The sequence below is a fragment of the Natator depressus genome, chromosome 3, assembly GCF_965152275.1.
Source record: "Natator depressus isolate rNatDep1 chromosome 3, rNatDep2.hap1, whole genome shotgun sequence".
NCBI classification, from domain to species: Eukaryota; Metazoa; Chordata; order Testudines; family Cheloniidae; genus Natator; species Natator depressus.
The window spans coordinates 85,083,491-85,109,840 of NC_134236.1; the positions used below are offsets into that span (position 1 = coordinate 85,083,491).

Consider the following 26,350-nt stretch of genomic DNA (forward strand, 5'->3'; position numbering starts at 1 on the left):
ACAAGTAATAGCAGCTGTGTTTCATGCATGCTGAAAATGCCTGAGCCTGGTCTCCGGTAACCTTGCACCACTGGTAATGTCAGTGCAGCTGCACCATTGCTGGAAAGTGGATATGCAATTTTCTTGTATAGATGCAATCAGAAAGCAAGAAATACAGAGAAGAGTGCTTAGGAAGCTGAAACAACAGCTGCTGGTGTCCGGAGAGCTACTGTTGCTAAGGTAGTAAGAAGAGCCGCCAAATGATAGATTCTTTTACCAAGTTACAGAAGACAAGAAAAAGAGCGAGCGAGAGAGAGCGCAAGAAATAGGCAGAAAAAGAAACGTTACTTACTGGCAATTCTGTATGTTGCAGTTACATCTTCCCCCATTATACATACACAAACAGAGTGATACATCTCCATAAACCAGGGAGAAAGGATTGTCACTCAGAGTAGACATATAGATATTTTTGCCCTCCCACTTCCATTTCTTCCTGATGCCAAGAAATTTTCCAAGCTAATCAATTAAAACCAGCCACCCAAATGAACCACACAGGGGACTGGGAATTTTTAAGGGGAAAGATGACAACTATGGCAAATAGAACACTGGTAAATAACTTCAACTTATAATGCTTTTCCTCTCATCCTATACATTATTGTATATACCCATGAGGAAACCATTTCTGTAATCCGTGAACTAGGTTGAATCACAAGAAAACAACCCAAAGAAATTGTGTGGTTCCAAATGATAAAATAAAACAAGCACCCCAAAATCTAAAGATAAGTTCTTAAAGTGTGAGAGCCAATTCAGGTAAGCCTCTTGTATCTAGGAACTAATTCTAGATTAACGAAATCAACATCCCTAAAAAAATGTAAATAAGGATAATTTTTACCCAACACAAAAGACAAACACACTAAAACTTATTAGTTCTCCAACTCAATCTGACAGAAGAAAAGGCCATCTAAAAAAGTTTATTTACAAGTTAAAACACTTGCTAAACACTAAAGATGTTAAATGAGGGCCCAAGGGACTAGTATCATCAAAACCAAGTTTTCAGAGCATAAAGGCCCCAAATAGCCCAGTGGGCTCATAAATAAGATCTGTTTTACAGACTTCCATAGTGGAGGGAAAAAACACAGAAGGTTGATGCTTAGATTCAAAGATGTCAAAACCAAGGCATCTCTTTAATTGATCAGCTAATTCATTCAAATTATATGCAAAGAACCATGGTCCATCTCAATGCAAACTAAACCTATTTCCCCAATACCTCACTGACTTGAGGCCTACAATCAAGTGGAAACTCACCCTACAGTTCCCAAGCAGATTTCTACAAAATATCATTCTTCCAGGGATCACCTGTGCAACTGTAGGATACAGTACTTGTACTGAGACACAAGGACCAGAGTAAACTGCATAGATCATAATATGCTAACTATAAGGTTGTCTGCTCAACATCATAATTAAGAGAAAACGTAAAGATCTTTGACTTGAACAGCACTGTACACAAGGTCTCAGGGGAGTACCTCCTAAGCTGGTCTGTCTTCTGGGTCAGTTCATATCCTCATAATTCCCCAAAATGGAAAGCCAAAATACTTTCAAAAATCCAGTAAGCCATATCACTGGGACTAATATTAATATTTAAACCCGGCCTTCCTACAATGTTTTATGAGAATACTTAAACAAGGTCCTGCCTCCAGGAGCTTACCCCAGCTTACAGTTGTATTCAAACACACATGATATAAAGGTAAAAAGAAATAGGTGCACAGTCTATGAAGATCAACAGAGAAAGACTTCATGAAAAAGCCATGACGAAGCGGAAGGAGGCAGCACCAGCAGCAGGATCTTTCAGTACATAACACCACATCAGCAGGAGGTACTCTTTGAATGGGAACTACACTAGCACATTCCACTGGTGGAGCCACCTCTAGTCTTATGGAACCCAAACTGGCTAACATAGTCAAAGCCTCCCTTATGGTCATGCAATGAAAATGTGCCCATGCACAAGTATATTCAGACTACTAACATATAGTAAATTTATGAAAAACATTAACAAATGGAGGCCCACAATACACTGTGAGATAGAAAAGTATGTATTTACAGATGAGGAAACAGATGCCACAAGACTAGCTTTCCCACAGCTCCAGAGTGAGTTAATGGAAGAGCTGGGATTTGAACTCAAGAGTTCCTGGTTCCCAGTCATTTACTTAAGGCTCACTAGCCAATGAAGCCTGTCAGGCTAATGTAACCATCTTAGCTGCACATTGCATAAGCTGCTAAGGATCCAAAGTAAAATAATAATTGTTTTTTCTAATTTTATTTTACACAGATGCAGGATGGCATTTACCTTTCTTTAAGGAAAATATTTTGAGAACTAAATGGGTTACACAGTCTTCCTTTAAATAGAAGATATGAAAAAGACACAAAATAGGTGTTATCGCACATTTGTCCACAGAGATTCAGTGGGCAATGGTGTTCTCTATGTACATACACAAAAAGCAGAAGTGGATCACCAAAAAGCCTCCACTAGCTGTTCAGTGGCTTACTGTTATACCACAACATGTATCATGGACATTACCTTTCCGATGACAATATGTGAGAAAGATAAAGAAAGATCTATAGTTTGCTACCCATTGCTCCTACAACTGCTGGGACATCAGCCAAATTATTTTTCGAAATATCATTATAATAATTTCTGGATTTTTATGTGACAGGAGAACCGCCTGCTAGAGACATAAACTGACATGTGGTCTGGTTCATGGCAGGATTTTGTGTACTGAAAACTTGCGATAATATGCTGCACAAATTTATCCTGGGCTTTTTGTTTTGTTTGCTGCTTGCCATTAGCATTACTAACATCACTGCAGTGACTGATGTGCTAGAGCAAACAGGGCTCTAGCCCTGTTTCAGTTTCTTTTGAGAATAGTCCCAAGCAGAGAATTACATACATATCATCCTAATTTCTCAATTGGTGCTGTTTTTCTCTCTTCTTACTTCCAATTTTTTTCAATAAAAATGCTTTATTAAAACCAACAGGACAACAGATTTGCTCTCGTGTTATAATGTCATCATACACATCTTGTATCTTATCTTTATTTAGCTTTATGTCTCTTTGCTTCCTTTGTAATATCTATATGAACTCAGAACAAAACTATACATAAATTATCTAACCAAAACCACAATACACATCAGTTTCATTTAAAGTACTGAAATCTTGAATTTCATAATAGACTTTCTTGTCTCTGCAATGTCTCTCTCAGCATCCAGAACATGTAGTCTGCCCTCAAGAGCGGAAGAAAAATATGGGTAGAAAGTCAACAGGACCATGGTCTCCTTTACACGGAAGTATAAAGCCATTACTCCTGGAGAAATTCTGTGCCACTGCGCACATGCAGAATTCATATTCAGTGCAGAATTGTTTTCCCCACAGAAAATACATTCTGCCAGAGAAGTGCTGCAGTTCTGTCCTTCACCCACCAGGAGCTCCTGTGGCACCAGAACAGCCAGCAGCTGGCTGCGTTCATCAGAGCACCATGTCTGCCGGAGCCAGGTTAGGACAGACAGAGTGGGGCACACTGGGCTGCTGGGGGGGAGGGGAGGGGGACACAGACTAGGGTTCAGAAGGGCTAGTTGGGGGAACAGACTGGGGCACGGGCTCAGGAGCTAGTGGGGTGACAGCACTGAGCCAGGGGTTGAATGGGAGGGGTGCTGCAGGGCCACATGGGGACAGGGGGGTGAAGGGACACATGGGGATGGGGCAGATGTACCTGACTGAATAGGAGAGGCTTGGGGTCAGCCAGGGTCTGCATGGGGGAGGCTTCCCAACTCCCTAACAATCCCTCCTCTCTCCCCGCCCCAAAATCTGTTCTGTACGTCTCCCACCCACATCCAAAAACCCTCCAAGTTCATGCCCAGGCTCCTTCCCTCTCCCTCAGCTCTTCTGTTACCCCAACTCCCCCAGGCCTTTGCACTGCTTCTGAGGGGTGCAGAAAATATTTTTCTGTATTGTAGCTTAAATGAATTACTCAAAGTTCTGTATTAATATGCCTAGTAAGGAATCTATTTTTCAAAAAAAAGTATTACGTTAATTTTTTTTGTCTGTACTGTTACAGACATACTTGCTGACAGGTATTTTAAAATAAATTACCAAAATAATTGAAACTGGTGTGATTATATTGTGTTATTTTGACAAATAAAATAAGCAGAATTTTAAAATATTGTGTGCCGAAGTTTTAATTTTTTGGTGCAGAATTTTTAAATTTTTTTGGTGCAGAAGTCCCCCAGGAATAAGCCATATAGGAAGGAACTCCAAAGGCAACTGTAAAACCAATTTGCTAGGGAAACATAGTAAAAACAGGGTTTCAATAACTAGAGAGTTTACACCTTCAACATACTGAACTGGTGTTATAATGACTAAAAGAGCAACTTTCACCATCAACAGATGCAGGGAGAGTTTTCATGCATGTACTCACAGATTGAATAATAGAAGGCAAGTACTACTGAAGGATGATGTTCTGAAAACTGGTCTCTTTAAGGACTTGAAAAACTTGGAGCCATCAAACTTCAGAATGCAGTGATGGATAAAACCTGAATTCAAAGGCAGGAACTGAATATGGCTAAATTTATCTCAAAGACTTGTTGTAGTGAACAACTGGTGAATGTGATACCTCTTAATGCACCCCCAACAGAAAAGGTCATACATAATCTTCATTAAGCTTCTTGGTTGAGGGACTGTAACTACTCAGACAATGCATTTATAGCCTCAGGGGAGAAGCCTTCTTCTGTAACTGCTTTGTTCATCTTCCAGACCAGGGGGCTTAGTGGGATTGGACTGAGGAAGAGAACTGGCCTCTGGAGAAGAATATCAGGACAGCCTGAGAGGCCCATATATGTTCCATAGGAGGGTCAAGGAGCTTGAAGGTCAGGGCATCTGAGCCCATCTGAGAGTAAAAAGGATGGAAACTGCCTTGTCCACTTGGAATTTGCATAGTATCCATGGAATCAAAGGCAGCAGGGGCAATATATAACCAAATTCCTTCCCCCAGTGTCAGCTGAAGGCACCCAAACCAAGGGATCTATGGTCCAAAATCATAATCAAGGAACCTTGGCATAGGATCTGCAGGCAAACTAATACACCAAGGGAGTTCCCTCCACTGAGGGTAGCTGGAAAGACTTTGAAAAGGTACCAGAGTAGGTGTTAAAGAATCTTGAGAAATCTTCATGATGGCACAATTTCGGAGACTTACAGTCTTGGTAGCTAAATGGGGAGTGCTGTGGAAGATCAACTATAAGAGCACTCCAGAGAGCCTTCTGCACAAAGAGTGGGGAGTGTAGAAAAGAAAGGCACAAAAGAAAATTTGTGGGAAACCTGCCAGTGAGAATGGAGACGGGGAGTGATTAACCTCACCCAGTGGCCTGAAAGGAATACAAAAGCTCTTAATTAACCAACAGAGACCTGAACTCCTGTCCAAGGCAGAAAATCTGAGCTGCTGGCTGCCACTAAAGGTCGAAGGAAAGAAGATGAACCCCCTACCAGTGACCAAGAGACAACGAGAAGCTCTAATTGAACCAACAGACAGAGTGAACCTGGGTCAGAGCAGAAAATCAGAGGGACAGCCCACCACTGATTAGGGGAGTGGGCATCCAGTGACTGAGAAACAAACAGAAATTTCTATTCACCAGAAAGTCCTGGAATCCTGGCTCCTACATCCACAGCTGGTGAGGGAAGACACAAAGTCAATTGCAGGGAAGGGAGAAACAGAGTATGAGCATCTGAGGAGCTAGAGACAGCTAACACGTCCGGTTTTGCGAAATGATTGATGAACTGCACCATACACTCATGTTTTAATCCCCAAGGAAAGACCAGACCAGAGCATTGTATTCATGGTTGCTGAGACACAACTGAAAGCAGACAGGATCTCACAGTATGTATGTTGTGCTGCAGGCTAGCATCAGCACTTACTGCTACAGAGAGCCATCTTCAGTACAGACCTGCCAGTTAGGGTCAAGATAGAGGAACTGTAGAAGACAGGAAATGTGGGAGACAACGATTGCCCCCAGTTCACTGGGTCCTTGGCACATGAAGGGTCCATGATATGCTTTTCTTTGGATTTCTTAAGGGGGGGTCCTATTTTTTATCCTGAGGAGAAGGCTTTTATCCTGGGAGGTTTTCACTAGGAAAAAAAAAGGATACATAGACTGGCAGTCCACACATCAACTATCCAACAGACAGCAAAAAGGGAAACCCTATATAGGGGTTGAGCCATTGTGTTGTGGGACAACAAAGACCTGCATCCAACTACCAAGGAGGGGATGAAGAGAGGGAAGAAAAAGGGCTCCAAGCAGGAGTATTACAATTGGCACTGGGAAACAAGAGAGAGCAGAAGCAGCTGAAGGGGCCGCCAGAGCTAGGCTGTAATGACTGAATGGAATCTGAAGTAGAAGCAGCACTGAACTCAAAAACAACACTTGAATTCAACCCACCAGACACCAGTAGGCTGGGATCAAATCCATGCAGGTAGAGAGAATAAGGAGTCTGAAAAGCAAAGCCATGTTCCTTCTGAAGAATAGCAGCTTGCAGGATCACCTGAAGGGTTCTCTTTGATAGTCTACCTGCCACATGGGCCTGCATAATCAGGATAGGAATGTCTGGTGGATGCTCTTCAAGCTTCTTTTTGGCACTGGGAACATGCACAGTCTAAGATCACCAGACAGTACTCTGTTTGGCCTTCTTAGTTGGGTCCTTCCTGTTCTTATCTCTCTTCTTCCTCTCCCTTTTCTTGAAGTTGTCCTTGCTCTTCTTTTCTAATCTCCTTGAGGAAGAGCTAAAGCAATGGTCTCCAACCTTTTTATGCCCAAGTTCACTTTTTGAATGTAAGGGCAACCCAGGATCTACCTTGCCCCTTCCCTGAGGCACCACCCCATCCCCAAAGCCCCGCCCACTCCATCCCCCCTCTCTCTGTCCCTTGCTCTCCCCCACCCTCATTCACTTTCACTGGGCTGGGGCAGGGGGTTGGCAGGGGGTGTGGGCTCTGGGATGAGGGGTTCGCAGTGTGGGAGGGGGATCTGGGCTGAGCCTGGGGCAGGGGGTTGGGGTGTGAGGTGGGGTGAGGAGGGGGTGTGAGGTGCTGGCTCTGGAGTGGAGGTCAGGGCTGAGGCTGGGATGCAGGAGGGGGTATGGGGTGCTGGCTCTAAGAGGGTGGTCAGAGCTGGGGCAGGGGGTTGGGGTGCAGGAGGGGTTATGGGGTGCTGCTGCCTCTGGTAGGGAGGTCAAGGGGTAGGGGCTTGAGTTTCAGGAGGGGGAATGGGGTGCTGGCTCTGGGAGGGGTGGCCTCCCACCAGGAGGCACTTACCTCTGTCAGTGACGCAGCGAGGCTAAGACAGGCTCCCTGCCTGCCGCGGCCCCATGCCACTCCCAGAGGGGCCCAACACACCCCTGTGGACCCCGGGGGGAGCAGGGGCACGTGGCTCTTTGCACTGCCCCTCTCTGTAGGCACCACCCCCAAAGCTCCCATTGGCCACAGTTCCCGGCCAATGGGAGCTGCGGGGGCGGTGCTTGCAGGCAGGAGCAGCGTGTGGAGACCCCTGCCCTGCCCCCAGCCCTCCGGGGCCACAGAGGTGTGCTGGCTGCTTCCAGGAGTGGCATGGGGCTGCGGCAGGCAGGGAGCCTGCCTTAGTGGTAGGCAGCCCCACTGTGCCACCTCGGCCAGAGATCATGATCGACTGGGAGAGTCCCCAGGATCGATCAGTCGATCGCGATCTACGGGTTGGTGACCACTGTACTAGAGGTAAAAGAGCTGCATTTAAGAGCTTAGGCTCTATACTGCCAGGAGAGAAAGCAAAGCCCACTGAAAGGTCTAAGGTAAGGGAAGTGGAGTTTGCTTTATATATCCTTGGCCTTTCCCTAGTCTTTGCCTCCTTGCTTCCTGGTAGAATCAGACTGGTTGTCTGGAATCCTCCTCAAAAAGGGAGAAAAAGGAGTACAGATAGCAAACATTTTACTTTTTAAAAGCCACAACAAGACTGGATAGAAATCATCAGCCTCATTACTGTCTGTCATATTACTGTGCAACCAAAGGCCAAATTAGAAAAGTGGAAAAAACAGACACACTTTCAAAAGCATTTAATATTTCAATGAAATTAAAATGTACCTTAGGTTCAATGGTCGTGATGGAGCTGAAAGCCCTTTATCCTTTTGAGAATATATATATATATATATATATATATATATATATATATGCGCCTTCTTTAGCATACATTGGGCTGGCAGTCTGGAAAATGTTAGTGTCCTAGTGGTTAAAAAGCACTTACAATACTGGCAGTTCAAACTAGCGTCACATTGGTTCACTTGACAGCCCTTTAACTTTGCTATGGCTCCAGGGAAAAAACAGCCTTTTCAGAAAGACTCCTGTAGGGTTCTAAACCTTGTGAAGTATTCATTCATTTAAAATAAATATAGAAAAAATATTTGAGAGTGTAAAAAAATCTTCATTGCTTATTATCTTTAATGCTAGTTATTCCTCTGCCTTTAATTATACTACAAAGTAGTAATTCAAAGTAGTTATATTATAATTACATTTTAAAAATTACACATACTTTACAAAACAACAACATTTTTCCTTAATCATAGAAATGTAGGGATGGAAGTGACCTCAACAGATAATGTATTCCATCCCCTGGCACTGAGCCATGAGCCCCTGACAAGTGTTTGTCTAATCTGATGGTAATTCCATAACCTCCTTTGGTAGCTTGTTACAAAACTTAACTGTCAGTATATCTGGAAAGATTTCCTTAATACTTTACCTAAATCTCCTGTGCTACAGATTAAGCCAATTAATTCTTGTCCGATCTTCTGTGGACATAGAGAACAATCGATCACCACTCTCCTTATAACAACCCTTAATATATACGAAGATTGTTATCAGGTCTCCCCCTCAGTCATCTTTTTTCAAGACTAAATGTGCCCATTTTTCTAACCTCTCCTCATGGTCGGGTTTTCTAAACCATTTATCATTTTTGTTGCTCTCCTCTAGATTCTCTCCAATTTATCCATATTTGTCTTAAAGTGTGGACACAGTACTCCAGCTGAGGCCTCACCAGCACCAAGCAGAGTGGGACAATCACCTCCCATGTCTTACATATGACACTCCTGTTAATACACCCCAGAAAGACATTAGCCTTTTTCATAACTGCATCACACTGTTGGGTCATATTCAATTTGTGATCCACTATAACCCCAAGATCCTTTTCATCAGTGCTACTGCCTAGCCAGTTATTCCCCATTTTGTAGTTGTGTTTTTGATTTTTTCTTCCTAGGTGCAGTACTTTGCACTTCTCGTTCTTGAATTTTATTTTGCAGGTTTCAGACCAATTCTCCAATTTGTCAAGTCATTTTGGGGAATTCTAATACTGTCCTCAAAAGTGCTTGCAATCTCTTCCAGCATGGTGTCACCTGTAATTTTTATAAGTGTACTCTCTACTCCATTATACAAGTCACTAATGAAAATATTGAACTGCTCTTGACCCAAGACAGACCCCGGTGGGGTCCCACTAGATGAATTCTCTCAGTTTGACAGCAAATCATTGATAATTACTCTGAGTATGGTTTTTCAACCAGTTGTGCACCCACTTTATAATAATTTCATCTAGATCACATTTCCCTAGTTTGCTTATGAGAATATCATGTGGGACTGTGTCAAAAGCCTTATTAAAAAGGAGATACAGCTACTGCTTTCCCCCAGCCGCTAGGCCAGTAACCTCGTAAAAGAAGAAAATTAGGCTGGTTTGGCAGGATTTGTTCTTGACAAATCCATGTTAGCTATTACTTATTACTCTATTATCCTCTAAGTGCTCACAAATGGATTGTTTAATGATTTGTTCCAGTATCTTTCCAGGTATTGAAGGTAGGCTGACTGGTCTATCATTCCCCGGGTCCTCTTTGTTGCCCTTTTTAAAGATAGGTACTATGTTTGCCCTTCTCCACTTCTCTGGGACCCCGCCCATCCTCTGAGAGTTCTCGAAGATAATCACTAACAGTTCCAAGATTGCTTTGGCTAGTTCCTTAAGTACCCTTAAGTGAATTCTGAAGCAAACTAGGCATTGAACACCTCAGCCTTCTTGATATCCATTATTAGCTCTCCTTTCCCTCTAAGTAGTGGACCAACACTTCCCTTTGTCTTTCTCTGAATGTATTTATAGACCTTCTTCTTATTGCCTGTTATTGTAACGCTGACAGACCCTGGTCATTGGCAGGCGGGATTGAACCAGGGACCTCTGGAGCTTAGTGCATGAGCCTCTACAGCATAAGCCAAAAGCCAACTGGCTGTTAGCCAAGGCTGTTGAGCAGACTCATTTAACTCTCTGTCTAAGTGGTCTCAGTGCCACTAGATGGGACAGAACACCACACCCAGGTGTGTGGGCTACATTATGTCCTTTGCTAGGTGTAACTCATCTTGTGTTTTAGCTTTTCTCATTTTGTCCCTACATGCTTGTATTATTCTATTGTACTCAACTGTAGCAATTTGTTCATGTTTCCACTTTTGGTAGGATTCCTTTTTGACTTTCAGGTTATTAAAGAGCTTCTAATGGAGTCATAGTAGCTTCTTAGTTTTCTGCCTATCTTTCCTTCACATAAGATTAGTTTGCGGTTGTGCCTTTAATATTATCTCTTTGAGAATCTGCCAGCTCTCCTGAACTCCTTTCTAACAATCACAACATAATCCAGAGTGTATGTTATTGTGTAATACTGTTATAATTAGGTGACTGATGGCACTTACTGTCAGCTTCAAGCCTAACAAACCATACATTAAGGCCATATCATAATTACACTTTAACATAAATCCAATTATGTCCTATTACTTACTCAAAAATTGCATTTGGTTAGCCAGTATTGACTTATATGGCTAGAAGGCCATGTCTTACTGTTATCTTTGACTAACTGTAGCTGAACACCTTTGAAGGTTGTTACTGGGAAAGATCCTTTTTTTGCCTAATCTTGCTCTCACTGAAGTCAATGATAAAATAATCACTGACTACAATAGGATCAGTTATGAGGGTCCATGATAACTCCTATGCCTTTCTTATTCTTGATATCAAGTTTCCAGAATTTTTTGCCCCTTGAAGGGACAGAATTCCCAGTAGGAGGGGAAGAACAAGTATAAAGTGGAAATCAATAAGTGGGAGGGCATGATGAAAGGTGGTTGGGATGATAGAGGCAGAAGAAACAGCTATTCCACACATGGCAGCTATATTTTCAAGCGTGCTAAGTGTGCTGTTCACGTCTGATGCTAACTTTACTGTTCATTCAGTCAGTAATGTTAAGGCAGAGACATTGACATTGTAAATTTGGAAAAGCCAAAAGTGTTCTTGCCTGTTATCTACCTGTTTTGTGGAGGCTTACGTCTCCAGAACTGTCAGTCAGCACCTTTCAGGAGCACTAAATTAATTTACAAGATAACAAAAGAAAACAAAAGGTTCAGAGCAGTTTGTGTAATACAAGGTTGATCAAGAAATAAGGCTTTTTTGTTTCATTTTAAATTTGAAAATGTGGTTCTGTTTCATCTATAAAAACTGTAAGCAAATGACATTTTAGTTTAAAATGAATTGTAAAGTTAATAGCACAATGTACTTACTTAGACTACTCAGTTGTCTAATTATATTTGCCAAGGAAATATTGGTGACACATTCCAGTTCATTCTTGATGCCTCTGGGCAGTGCTGTGTGACACAGGTGCCTGGGGTCTATGTTTCTTTTCACTAATGGCATTTTGAGATATCAGAGGGCTAGCACACCTGTGAAGAAATTAAACAGAAGCATTATTATAGTTTTCCTTAATTATTTTGGTTCAGATCATTACATCCAATCAAGTCATTAATACTGGCAAGATTAAAATACCTTCACATTTAGGTGAAGAAGGGATTTCTTTGGCCTGAAAGGTTAGTTACATGAACCTGTATGTTTGAACCTGATTTTCAAACTTGTGAACTTTTATCTGACTACTGTGTCAATGATACTATGAACATTTTCAAAAAGAAAAGGAGTACTTGTGGCACCTTAGAGAGTCTGTAAGGTGCCACAAGTACTCCTTTTCTTTTTGCGAATACAGACTAATAACGCTGCTACTCTGAAACCTATGAACATTTTGTTACTATTCATGTTTTTCTGAAAAAGATGGAAAACCCTCTTTCGTACTGTAATTGTATCTTTCTCGACACATTAGTTCCTTACGCGGTCCCAGGCAAAATCCAATGGGAAAATCCTCTTGATTTATGGGAGGAAGTCATACTCCCCTTTTCAAATCAGAGTGGTGGCTGTGTTAGCCTGTATCAGCAAAAATCACAGTGGAGTGAATTGGCCTCATTAGCACTGACCCCCCCACTTGGTAAGGCAACTCCGATCTTTTCATGTGCTGTACTCTTTATACTGCTTACTGTATTTTTTACTCCATGCATCTGATTAAGTGGATTTTAGCCCTTGAAAGCTTATGCCCAAATAAATTTGTTAGTCTTTAAGGTGCCACAAGGACTCCTCATTGTTTTCTCAAATCAAACTCCCTTCCTATTGAGACAGACACAGCGCTCATATCATTCAGTCTGGAAGGCAGGTATGAGAAGCATATTCTAAAGATCAGTTGGTAGGAAAACTTGGTATTGCTAGCATGTATCTCCCTCGTCTTGAAGTCTAATCGCAATTTCTATATCATACCTAACTCAGGGGAAACAACAGGAGAGACTGATGGATCTCCTAGCCATCAAGCAAGGTTATGAGTAAAACGCTTAGCTCGGCTTAAAATGCATCTGGTAAAAGCCGAGATTTCTCACTCCGTTTGTGGCAGAGCATCCTCAGGCTGTTCCAACCGATGGAGGCATAAAATAGTAAATTAACTGCCTTGCGCAGCAGAGGAGACTTTTTCCATAGTCAGTTTAGAGGCGGGTCTGTAGAGCTTTCTCTAGCAGAGTGGAAGTTTTGGCTTATAGCTGAAAGCTAGATGGTGTATTGGTGGTAGAGGGTAGGAGGACAGCATTAAAGCTAAAACTGGAACCTTAAATGAGTATTTCTATATTTTCTGATATTTAGATGTTTTGAACTCGAATTACAAACTTCTGAATTGCTGACTCCATTGGGAAATTTGAAGTTAAGTTAAAAAAAATTAAGCATTGTATTTTAAACCCTAAATCAGAACTTTGTAATTTTTACATGCGTTTTGCATTATGTCTACAACAGTCTCATAATGCTGTTTTAAATTAAAACTATTTACAACTGTAATTCTATTTTTGTTTGGGAATTTCTTGAAAATTTGGGGAAATTCCCCCCAACCCCCCCTTAATGAATGAAAACTTGATATAGAAGGAGTCACTACAATTTGGAGAAAAAAAGTTCCAGTTTATGAGGGAATCAGACCCCCTACTGAATGATTAGCTGCACTGGGCACTTGCAAAATTGCAACAAAAAGAAATTTTACAGCCGAACCTGCCCACTTGCTGAGGCAACTGAGAGAAAGGCAAGAAAACCTGCCCTGCCAAGGACAATCTGGCAGAGAAGGAAAAATTCCTTTGAAGCCACAAAAAGATGATTAGGCATAACTACAACAAGGCCTCAAAACCCTGTCCTTCTCTGATCCCCAAGGGTGTTTTACTTCCTGGCAGGTGGAAGACTTTATAAGCCCCTCCCGTTGGGTATGCAGAAGTCAACAGGCTCCCCTCCCTTCATCAAGCCCATGAGGAGGTAGAAGGCCCATGAGTAAGGGAAGGGTGTGTGTACAATCCTTAAAGGGGGAAAGGGTTTTCTTTTCTATGTCAGCCCACACAAAGCCTCACACCTCTGAGGCTGTGGGTGAGGCAGGGGGTGGTACAGGTCTACACGGAGGATTATGTGGAACTGGCCTATCCCATGTTCTTTATAGAGACCTGGTGGACAGGTCTCTCACCAATGCCAGTGTGCAAAGGGAATGGGACCAGGTTCTGCCTCCTCCCCACCACATTTGGAGTAGTGTTTACCCTGAGTTTCCTCAAATACAGAGACTGGGATTGTGACTGACCCTTATATGTGATGCCTGGAGAAAGAAGGCTCCTTGAAAACTCCTCTGCCACCTTCATATTGCATAAAGGCTAGTCACAATGTGATCCGTTATGTATTGAGTTGATAGTCTTTAAGTGCTATGCTTTCATTACAATAGCTATTAAATTCTGACAGATGTCACCAATTTTTTTAAGCAGTGAAAATGCGTTGGATCTGATTTTTCCTTGTTTAATTCCTACCCCAATGTATAATGGCACTGGTGAAAAAAGTGAACACATTTTAAAAAATACCAATTTAATGAGATTTGAATGAACTACCTTTGAAAAGTTAGATAGTTACTTAATCCACTATGCTACATGCAGGCACAGATGCATCCTCTGTCCTCTAAAAGCCTTCAGCAGCTAACTTTTCTTCCTCATTCTTACCTTTTTCAGATGCCTCTGGCAGCTGCAGAGGAACCTGCCTGTGGCACTTCTGCCCTGTACATGCACTACATCTCCAATAGGAGCAACACTGTCAAAATGACAAGGATTATGTCAGTTTCATTCTGCTCCTAATGCTGAGGGAACACTTTGGGGAGCACCCCAATTCGTTGCTTTATAAAACACTTTGGGATGGTCTGAAAGTTGCCAACATATGAAACCCAAAGTCTCTTCTATGAAAATAGGGTGTGTGTGGAATTTTTAGGAATCTCCCCTCCCTCTCCCAAACCACTCCCAGAACACCGGTAGTTTAGCAAAAGAAATACAACTTTTTACCAGAAATTGCAACTTTTAGTGATTAACTTAACTTTCAATCACAGATGGGGGACACCATTTTGAAGAGCGCCCTGCCCTGCCCCCCGCGTGACCTTGCGCACATCATGCATGCGATGTCACACAGGCGGGGGCAGGGTGGCGCACTCTTCAAAATGGCATTCACCATCTGAAACTGGACAAAACCACATCTTGTTTTGTCTTGTACCAGACCTAGAACAAACTTTAAAAAAAGCAGGACTGTCCGGCTTAAAACTGGGCGAATGGCTTGCCTATCATGAGCACAGGCACAGGCATTGTTTTCCCTTGCAGAACTGGCCTACAGAATTATTTCAGAAGTGCAAGGAGTGTGGAAAAATGTTAGATTCTGCAATCTTGTGACAAATATAAACCCCAATTGTCAGGATAATAGGTCACATTTCCTATCAGGGACAGTCAGACAGGAAGATCGGAAGGATGGCAAATGTACATATAACTGAGAAAAAACCCAAATGCTCCACCTTTGCTGCTGACTTGCTGCCCACAAAACTAACGGGTATTTAATCTACATTTCAGTCTTATTCTTGGAAAGCTCGTAGAATCTTTCAGATCAAGAGGACTTTTAAAAAGTTACTTCTCATTAAGTTCCATTTGGGGACTATCAACCTTGACAATATTTCCTTAATGTTAATGGAAGTCATGTATCTATATCCCTACACAGTGTGCTGAAAATGTAGCACTGAATGTTCTTGCTTTAAAGGATTTAAATCAGACTTATGTTTTCTTTAATATATTTTTGTGCCTTAATATTGCCATGATTCTTCCTACCTATGTTTTAAAATACACAGTCCAGGAATGCTTTGTACATCCCCAATTTTCACTCAATCATTCTTTGACTGCTAGCAGAATGTTACACTTCAAAGTTTGTGACAGTCAAATTTAATATAGATTTTTTTAAAAATAGCAATAGAGTACATAACAGTCATTGTGTCTGCCTACACAGTCACACACTACCAGTACCCAACTCATTGCTTTATAAAGCATTTTGGGATACTCTGAAAGTTGCTAGCATATGAAACCTAAAGTCTCTTCTATTAAAACAGTGGAAGTTTTAGGAATCTACTCCCCTCCCCACAAAAAAACCCAAAAGACTACTATCCATGGTTTAGTAAAAGAAATATAAAGTTTCACCAAAAATTGCAAGTTTTAGTGATTAACTTAACTTTCAAAATATTCTACTATACATTACAGGAAACTTAGCAGCCATGGATTTATTATGTAATGTTGATATCACAGCCTCAGATTTAGGGACAAATTCTGATATCTTGCCAGAGCAGCTCCACAGTGGTAGCAACAAGATTTCAGAGGAGAAGGCTAGTGTGTAAACACCTAATTATGATGCTTAGTACCAAGCTAACACTGAAGTTATATAATATTTACAGTTTGGAGACACCGGCATTATACTAGGCCACTCAAATTATGTGTGTGTAATTTAGTAGTGTGTTAACTACATTTAAAAGTTAAAATGATGTGTCTAATAAACCGGTACTGGGCTCATGTCCTATAACTGCATATTACTTCAACTAGTGTTACTAGGAGATTTATACTTTAAATTCCTCTGCATGCAAATGTATAAGCTTGAACAGAAGCTGCTTCCCCACCATGCCGCCTATGGGAACTTGGGGATTTCCAGATCACTGGATTTGTGCTTATACAGGTGGGAAGAGAGGGCTACTCCTTAAGTATAAGTTAAACTTCTCCCTTCTGTGCAGACCTATTAGGAACAGGGTTGAGCACAAACTCCCAATGGGCAGGACTTGTGGAAGATCAACTTTGCATTGACTTCACCTACACACCCCATCTCACGACTACGATGGGCTTCTGCAGTGTGAAGAATTCTGCAAGATGAAAGACTTTGCACTGGCCCTCTGTAAACAGTAAATGCTGAGATATGTGCTGAATGTCCTTCTTACCCTTGCTATTAGGATGGAGCGTTCAGCACAAAGCTCTCCAATTTTTTGTTAATAACACCTGCAAATGCTTCAGATGAGATAAATAGCATCCACACTTTGCCAACATCCACACTTTTGTTAAGTGGGAATGCTATTTGTTGCTGTTCTCTTAGACTATTTTCTGACTTGCAAGACTAAATATGGTTAAGTTTTTTTAAAAAATCCATAATTAAAAAGGTTTTTCTCTCTTTTCATTTCTGGATTTTTGTATCTTAAACCGGCAGTAAATGAGTTTCAATTTGTTATGCAATAATTGGTTTTTAATCATATCATCTTATTCAAGTTCTGGTCTGCACCTACTTTTATGTTATCTACAATGTAAAACTGTTATTTGTGACTTTAAAGATTAATACTTTTTTTAATGCAGAAACAAAAATAACCAACTATCAGCTTCCAACAAACTTACCCATATTTAATTAACAAAGATATATAGATTTACTTGGTGTCTAGCTTCTTAATAGCTGCAATTTATTTTTGTCTAAGAAAATTAACTATTTTACAGACCGATTCCTAGAAAGACCTTTCACAGGGTGAAGCACTTATTACCTTCAGTAGCAGAACTACTGAAGACAGTAAGGCACTAAGCCTGTAGCATATCTGGCCCTTTGACATCTCGCCCACCCCCTGCATCACACATGACCACCCCTCACCGTTTTTTCAATAAGCTAAGTTACATGTTGTGTTAAATACCAGAGGTTAACAGAGAGTAACACTTCAATTTTTAAAATTCATTTGCTTTCAATTAAATATTTTAAGCAAATTTTGAAATTAAAAATATGTATTTAGCTATTTTTCAGTAAAATAGTATGTACAAATATTTTCCTAAAGGTAAAAAACACCGAAGTTACAACAAATAGAATTCTTGATTTAAACCAAAGTAACTAAAATGTATTCAAATAACAGGATACTCAAAATAGAATGAAAGAATAGCAAACGTTACATTACATTATTTAATTGATATTTCATATTTTGTTATAATAATGCTTCTAGATATTTTTAATATGAACTTCTCTCCATTTCATATTTGCTGAAGGAATTTCTTTGCTGGCCTACGATACATTAAGTGTACAAGATGATGAAAAGGTTAGAGACTAGATAAGCCAATATCATTATAAAGCTTCATGGCCAAATGAAAATATTAAAGGCAGAAAATGGTAAAACACATTTTATTCAGATATTGAAGATATCACACTAAACTATAGTAGAAACACATAAAAGACCTTCCCCTTAATAGTTTACTACAAACAAAAGGGATGGCTTCCAAAAATGGGCACAAGATCTAATTATATATTACTGTGGCAAGAATGAAAGAATAATTAAATTCATAATATGCCAAGCATGCATTAACACAAATATATAAGTCACATACCTAGAGATATATTGCACATATATGCCCAGTTTTACTGTTATGGTCTTAACCAAGAAGAATCTGATGGCTCCTTGTATTCATTCTTCTACTGAAGCTTCTGAATATGTAGCATAATTTTAAAAAGATAATACACGCACAATTTTACCTGATTATATATCTATATCTTTGTATTAGATATATGATTTAAAATTACTACACATTACATACATACACAGACTTCAAAGAGGACAGTTGCAGAGTTTTCTGGTAACATGACTAAAAAGTCTTCAGATTACACAGGGTTCATTTTCTTCTACAGAGCCCATTCAAATAATTTGATTTCAAAACATTTTGGAAGTACCCTGGGTTCTAATTTAAGCACAGCCAAGAATTAATAAATTAATTTTTGATTACAAGTTCTTCTTCACCCCCAAAAGGCTAAAAATGTATTAATGATATACAACTTACTATGCCATTTGAAATTGCTTTTTAAGATCTAGTGTTTATCTGATGACATTTTTTCCTCACAGCATTAATCTATTCTTTCTGTTAACAGCTTCTGCATACAGTATATCACACAAAAGCCCTATGATGGATCACAACAAAAGCTCTTTGTAATCTTGACAGAGATAGATAACTAATCCAATGTTAATTTAAATCCAAAATCTCTAAAGCCAGAAATAAAGCATAACTTCTGAGGTTTTATCAAATCTATCATAATATATAATCATTGATTAAATTACATGATAACCTTATCAAAGAATTAAATTCTATGAATTAAAACACGCAACAGTTAAATTCCATAGATATTCATCTACCACTTGAAGATAGCTACCTTTCAAATGCACATGCCAATTTTACAACTTGATTCTAAAAAAAATTATCACAGAGACACAAACTTGCTCTAAAATGGGTAGCATGGTGCTGCAGTAACAATAAATATTTAAAGAAAAAGTACCTGAACTTCACAGCAGCTAAGAAATGTAATGTAATCCCAGACAAAACCTGGCTGGCATAGAGAAGATATTCAGTTCCCACCTCCGCTACAACATTAAACTTCACTGTTACTCATCAACGGTGTATCAACTTTTAGAATTCTACACACACAGAAAGCACAGTCAACCTAGTCAATCACAGAACTGTAGCACTATTAATCATACCGAACACCTCCAGTCATTGGATTGCTTTGAAACGGGCTGGCTCTTGCACAAAGGAATTAGAATTCAACACACAGTGTCTTGCCTTAACAACAGAGCTATCTTTACAAAGAAAACACAGAAGCACTCACCCCCAGTGACCAAAGACTTCCTTTTTTTCCTCAGAAATGTGAAACGAACCCCCTAAACGCAGAATGATTAAGAAATAATTATTCCTTTGGTTCCAAACCATAATTGCTAAATATTAAATTATGACACGCCAGAAATGAGGGAAATGAGTGGCTATGCTGGGGGTGGAGAGAAGAGGAGGGAGGGGAAATAAGACACACAGTCTATGCAGCTCATTGCACTGACCTTACTGTTGAATCCAAGAAGGAAACTGGATGCTAATGAAATAATAAATAATGTCAGACACCCACAATAGTACTGAGGTCCAGCGTACAAAGGTCTGTGACTAGGAAACCTGACACAACATAGGAGCTAATTATGTGGTTGCTCTATATTAATCCACAAGTGACGTACAATTGTTTTAATTATTACAACCATAGCTTCAGACACATTTGACTAGACAGTAGACAGTGTCATAAAATTACTTTTTTAAAGCTTTTTGTGGCTGGATAGTTTTAAGTTTCTTATGCAAAACACAAAAGACATAGCTTAACCAGACATTTGAAAAAGGTGATGAATCATTCTTTGCAATATTAAAATAAATCATAGTTCTACATAACAGCCTTTTAGCTTTCCAAAGTAAGTTTTATACTAAGGTCCCAAAACAGACACTTTGAATTTGCTAAATATTTACAGGATTTTAATTTGATGATTACTGCTAACTTTTTTTCCAGTTTTAAAGAAGAGTTAAGATATGTCACAAATTGAGTCAGACAGGCAGTAATGATCAGCTCATTATTACTAGATGAGCTCCTTTCTATATAGATTTCTTTCCTTGCAAACAACAAAATTCCTCAGAAGGCGGGCTTGTTGCACAAGCCTGCCAATATCCATAAATAACATGCTGCCTTGTCTACTGAAGCCTTTTTTCTGTATAATGGTGACTCACATTTTAGTGTTATTTAAAGTGTCTGTTTGAACAGTGTTCTGTTGAAAAAAAAAAAGTTATTTAAATTGATAGAAAAGGTTGTTTACTTTCAAGCAGAGATTTATTAAAAGCTCTGAAAAGACTTACCTTTTGTAATTGTTGTTCTTCGAGATGCGTTGCTCATGTCCATTCCATTGTAGGTGTGTGCGCTCACCACATGCACTGGTGTCGGAAGTTTTTCCCTCAGTGGTATCCTTAGGGGACCGGCTCTGGCACCCTCTGGAGTGGCACGCATATGCGTCGGTATAAGGGGTGCCCCCGGCTTCCCCCTCCTGCAGTTCCTTCTTGCTGGAACTCCAACAGAGGGGAAGGAGGGTGGGTCATAGAATGGACATGAGCAACACATCTCGAAGAACCGCAGTTATGAAAGGTTACCATCTTTTCTTCTTCAAGTGCTTGCTCATGTCCATTTCATTGTAGGTGACTCTCAAGCAGTACCATCGGAGGCGAATAGGAGTTCACGGACGTGTCGATTGTAACACAGCTCTGCCAAATCCAACATTATCTCTGGCTTGCTGGGTGATGGCGTAATGCATTGTGAACGTGTGTACCAAAGACCACGTTGCAGTCTTGCAGATGTCCTGGATAGGGATGTGCCTGGGAGGAGGATATCCTGGTTGAAATGGAAGTGCAAAACCACGTTTGGCAGGAATGCCGGATGGGGCCTCAGCTAGACCTTGTCCTTGTAAAATAACGTGTTCCGGGGGCTCCAAAGTGAGGACTTTAATTTTGGAGACACATCTAGCCCAGGTAATAGCTACAAGGAACAGAACCTTCCACGACAAGTGGGAAAGGAAACAAGAAGCCATAGGCTCAAAGGGTTGATCCGTGAGCCTGGAGAGGACCAGGTTGAGGTCCCACTGGGGAACTGGGTCCCAGACCGGTGGAAAGAGTCTTTCAAGGCCTTTCAGGAACCTGATCGACATCTTATGTGAGAACACCGATCTATCCTGGATGCGAGGATGGAAGGCTGATATGGCTATCAGATGCACCTTGATAGAAGAGAAGGCGAGACTTTGGTTCTTTAAGTGAAGCAGGTAATCCAGGATGGACTGGAGAGACACTGGGTAAGGGAGATATTCCGCTCTGACGCCCAGCAGGAGAAATGCTTCCACTTTACCAGGTAAGTTGCTCTGGTGGAGGGCTTTCTGCTCTCCAAGAGAACCTGCCATACCTGACTAGAGCAGGCTTGTTCCTCTGGATTCAGCCACACAGCATCCAAGCTGTGAGATGGAGAGAGGCACGGTTTGGATGCAGGAGTCAACTGTGATCCTACAAGAGTAGGTCTGGGCAGCTGGGAAGTGGCCACAGGGCTGCAACAGCCAGGTCCTTCAGCATGCTGAACCAATGCTGGCAAGGCCATGCTGGGGCGATCATAATGACCCGTGCCTTGTCCCTCTTGATTTCTGAGAGGACTTTGCTGATGAGCGGAATTGGCGGGAAGGCATACATCAGGTCCCTGGACCAAGACAGGAGAAAGGCACTGGATAGTAAGCCTCTGCCGAGGCCTTGGGGAGAACAATACTGATGACACTTTCTGTTCTGTATGTTGGCAAACAGGCCCACTCGGGGAGCTCCCCACTTCTGGAAAAGGATTCTGAAAACCTCCAAGTGAAGGGACCACTCGTGGTGAGAGAAGAAATACCTGCTGAGGTGATCAGCTAGCATGTTCCGGATGCCGGAGGGGTGCAAGGCTTCCAGGCAGATTGCATACTGGATGCAGAAGTCCACAGATGGAGGGCCTCCTGGCACAGAGCCGATGATTGAGCTCCTCCCTGCCTGTTGACATAGAACATGGAGGCCGTGTTGTCTGCCAACACCTACACCACCTGGCCAGACTGTTGCAGAAGGAAGACACCACAAGCCAGAAGGATGGCCTGGAGCTCCCTGATGTTTATATGCAACATGAGCTCCTTTTAAGACCATAACCCTTGAGTCTGCAGTGTACCGAGATGCGCTCCGCAACCGAGGTCGGATGCATCCGAAATCAGGGAGACCGTGGGTTGCAGGCTCGGGAATGGCACACCTTCCAACACCAGGATGGGGTTGGACCACCATTGCAGGGATAAATACCTGCGGCAGGATCGTGATAAGCTTGTCTGCGTGATGTCTGGCCGGAGAGTAGACCGACGACAGCCACATCTGGAGGGGACGCAGCCTGAGTCTCGTATGTCGGACAACGTACATGCATGCTGTCATGTGCCCCAACAGTCTGAGACAGACCTGGGCCGTGGTTAGTGGATGAGCAGTGATGCTGGCAATCAGATCTGACATTGCTCTGAACCAGGCCTCTGGCAGGAACGCTCTGGTTCGGATAGAGTCGAACACCACTCCGATAAACTCTATCCATTGGACCAGGATTAACGTTGATTTTTTGTTCATTTATCAACAGGCCCAGAGCTTGACAAGTGGCTTGCAACATCTCAACACGGCACTGGACCTGGACTTTGGAGCAGCCTTTGATGAGCCAGTTATCGAGGTACAGATAAATCTGGATACCCCGACGTCTGAGGTAGGCCGCCACCACCAACATGCATTTCGTAAACACTCTTGGCATCGTTGCTAGGCCAAAAGGGAGCACTGCAAATTGGTAGTGGGCAGTCCTAACTACGAAACGTAGGAATCATCTGTGTCTATGAAATACTGATATATGAAAATAAACGTCTTTCAGATTGAGGGTGGCGTACCAGTCTCCCAGATCCAGGGAAGGAATGATGAAGGACAAGGAGACCATGCGGAACTTCTACTTCTTGAGATACTTGTTGATGCTCTGCAGGTCAAGGATGGGGCGGAGACCCCGCCTTGGCTTTTGCGAATCCGTATCTTGGCCATTTCACTGCCAAATATTAAAATCATAATGGCCAAGTGATGGTTGGCCACTCTGAGAAGGAGGCTGGACGTAGAATAACTTTTTCTACCAAAGAGATCAAGCCTCTTTGCCTCCTTGTTCTTAGGAATTGATCCCAGTTGGCCCTGTCTATCGTGCTCGTTGGCTGCCAACTCAACCAGTGAGCTTGGGGCAGTGTGGGTATAAAGATACTCAGACCCCTTAGCAGGGATATAGTATTTTCTTTTTGCCCACTTGGAGATGGGGGGCAAAGAGAAGAGTGTCTGCCACAGGACCTTAGTAATTTTCACCACTCCCTCATGCACTGGCAATGCCACCTGGGAGGGGGCTGCTGCACTTAGCACATCGAACAAGGAGTCTGAGGGTTCCGCCACTTCCTTGGCTTTCAGCCTCAGGTTTGAGGCAACCGTCTTTAAAAGCTCCTGGTGGGCCCTTGCATCATCCTGGGGAACCAAGTGAGAAGGTCCCGCTATCGCCTCATCGGGCGAAGATGAGGAGGAGGCAGGTACAGGTGGGTCTGCCAACTCTGCCGCTTCTGCTAGGGAAGCCTCAGCCGAGGTTAGCTAACCCTAGGGAGCCTCCTCTGACTCCACGTCCAAGTCAGGGGGTGGGCAGGAGACTGTCACTGACCATCCTTCAGATGCCACTGAGACTGACCTATGCCCCTGCGACGGGTGGGGAAACCCCCAGGGGTTCCATAGTTGCCAGGAGGCCAGGCACTGGCCCTAGGTCCATGCTGCCACTGGTGGCCCGGGGGGAATGTTGATGCCCCTGGTGGGTGGCCTTGGCTTGTAGGCAGGGTCTCCTCCTTGCTATCAAAGCCCGAGGAGGGAGAGACTTGTCTGGGGGACCAGGACGGTACCAAGGCTGCCTGTTGATCCGAATCCTGTTGACTCTGGCCACGGACCTCCATTGAGGACCTGTACGGGGGCGATGGCTCTTGGTGCCACAACTCCAGTGACTGGGGTCGTCGTTCGGCAGATCAGCGAAGGTACCCAGGGTGATCAGTGCCTCATGCTTACAGAGCAGTGCCACTCCGTAGATCGGAAGCGGGAACGGGAGCGAGAAGACCAACGTGATAGAGATTGTCATCTTGACCCTCCGGAATGGTGCCGTGAGCTGGGAGAGCGGACTGGGCGACCCAGCACCAGGGCTCTGGGGACTGGTGCCGCGCCTATGCAGGTCTGTGCCAGACTGCTGCCAATCGACACCTAGAGCCCAAGGAACACTGCCTAGAGTCCAGGGACCGAAGCCGGGAACTCTGGCAGGTAAGCCAACCCGCTCCTGGGGGCTGGTGGAGCTGTTCAGGTGACCGTTGCTGGGGTACCCTATGCGGCGAGGAGCAGTGCTGCACTGATGGAGACCGCTGGAAGGGTCCCAAGGCAGTTTTACCCCTCAAATGGGGCACCTCAGGGACCAGTGTGGGCAGCACCAGAAGGGACAGTATGCCCGTAGCGGCCTGAAAGGTCTCTGGTATGGATGGCACTGCCGGGTGCCAAGTGCCTCTGCTGCTTCCCGGGGTGGTGGACAGGTCTTAAAGTGGGCTTGACAGCCCAGTGGGAATCGGAGCCTGGCCACCGTCCAGAGGGGAAGAGCTGCCCCATGTGGGTCTTTGCTCTCCTCCAGCTCTCTCCTTCTCTTTACAGGACATAGGAGAACGCCACCTCCTTTGCTGTTTAGCCGGAACCGGGGATGGGGATAGGCACCAGTCGGAGGTCGGTGCTTGGAGCAGAGTCCGATCTCGTCGGCTCCAAAGCTGGTTCTAGGGCTGACCCCATAAAGAGCACTTGGAGATGAATGTCCTGCTCCTTTTTGGTCCATGGCCTGAAGCTCTTGCAAATGCGACACTTATTGCTCCTGTGGTTTTCCCCTAAACACTTCAGGCATGGGGATCACTGACGGGCATGGGTTTTTTGCAACAGTCACAAGGTTTGAAGCCTGGGGACTAGGGCAAGCCCCATCCCTAGGCTGAATCCCGTACGGGTCTATTTCTAACTTAACACTAAAGGAACTACTAACTATACTACTTTAAACAACTATATTCAACAAATTCACTACTAGATACAGTAGAGACAGGAAAGCTTGCCAAAGCAAGAAGACATACCAGCACTGTCACTGGCGGTAAGAAGGAACTGAGGGAGGGGGGAGCCGGCAGCGCCCCTTATACTGGTGCATACGCATGCCAGTCCAGAGGGCACCAGAGCCGGTTCCCTACGAATACCACTGAGGGAAAAACTTCAGGCACCGGTGCATGTGATGAGCACACACACCTACAATGGAATGGACACGAGCAAGCACTCTAGAAAGAAACACAGGTGATTTATATTATTTAAAAATAGGGATTGATCACTGATCCTTCAGTCCTTGCTAAGGCAAAACACCACAGTGAAGTCAATGAGGAATTGGACTGAGTAAAGACTGAATATCTCATAGAAGTTAGAGAGGGAAGAGACCTGAAGATTATCCAATCCATTTCTCTGGAAGTATAGGATTGTTCTTGACGGTATATTTTCTAGTGTTTTGTCCAGTCTAGTTTTCAATGTCCTAAGCAATGGAGCTTCCAGCACTTCCCTAGGAAGATTATTACAAGCTTAGTACATCTCAGTAATAGGAAAGTGTTCCCGTTATTCAGCCTCAATTCTCTCTCTCTCTCTCTCTCGCTCGGTTTCAGCTCTTTCTTGGCTTCATTCCTCTGTAGTCCCATGTTTCACACACAGTTCTTCTTCTTTCTTATTGTTTATTACCTTCACATATTTGTAGGCTTGTTATAATCCCCGCCCCCCAATCAGTCACCTAACCAAGTTATAGATATTCAGTTTCTTGTAATGTTTTCCTCATAAATCACTTCTACCATCTCTGATACTTTTTGTTGCTCGTCTCTGAACTCTCCCTAACTGATCAATATTTTTTTAGTCAGGTGGTAGCCAGAAATTAAGTCCAGACTCCAGGTGCAATTGTACCTGGGGCATATAGGGACCAGTTCTGCAGAGCATCTACAGGTGTACTGAAGTGCTTTGCTGAATAGGGATGAACTACTATATCAGGGCAATTCAGAGAGACTATTACTTCCTTGCTTTGTAACATGACGCCTGTGCATTTGAAGCCCTACATCTATTAAAAATTCCAAACTTATTTCTAATTTGCTGTTCACTCTGTATTGTAG

The 26,350-nt window shown here is 42.7% G+C and overlaps 1 protein-coding gene across 4 annotated transcripts in view; it reads right to left on the minus strand.

Moving 5' to 3' along the window:
* Positions 1–26,350, minus strand: part of WASF1 (WASP family member 1) — a 168,642-nt gene that overhangs the window by 51,727 nt on the left and 90,565 nt on the right. For 2 of the 4 annotated variants that reach the window (XM_074948231.1, XM_074948230.1), the window contains one exon: positions 11,607–11,765. The exons of 1 other annotated variant lie outside the window; for it this stretch is intronic. In XM_074948231.1, coding sequence (XP_074804332.1) covers positions 11,607–11,739 — 133 coding nt within the window. In that variant the 5' untranslated portion in view covers positions 11,740–11,765. Of the gene's footprint in view, positions 1–11,606; positions 11,766–19,044; positions 19,063–26,350 lie in introns of those variants that run through there. One more of the 4 variants, XM_074948232.1, reaches the window with a different exon arrangement.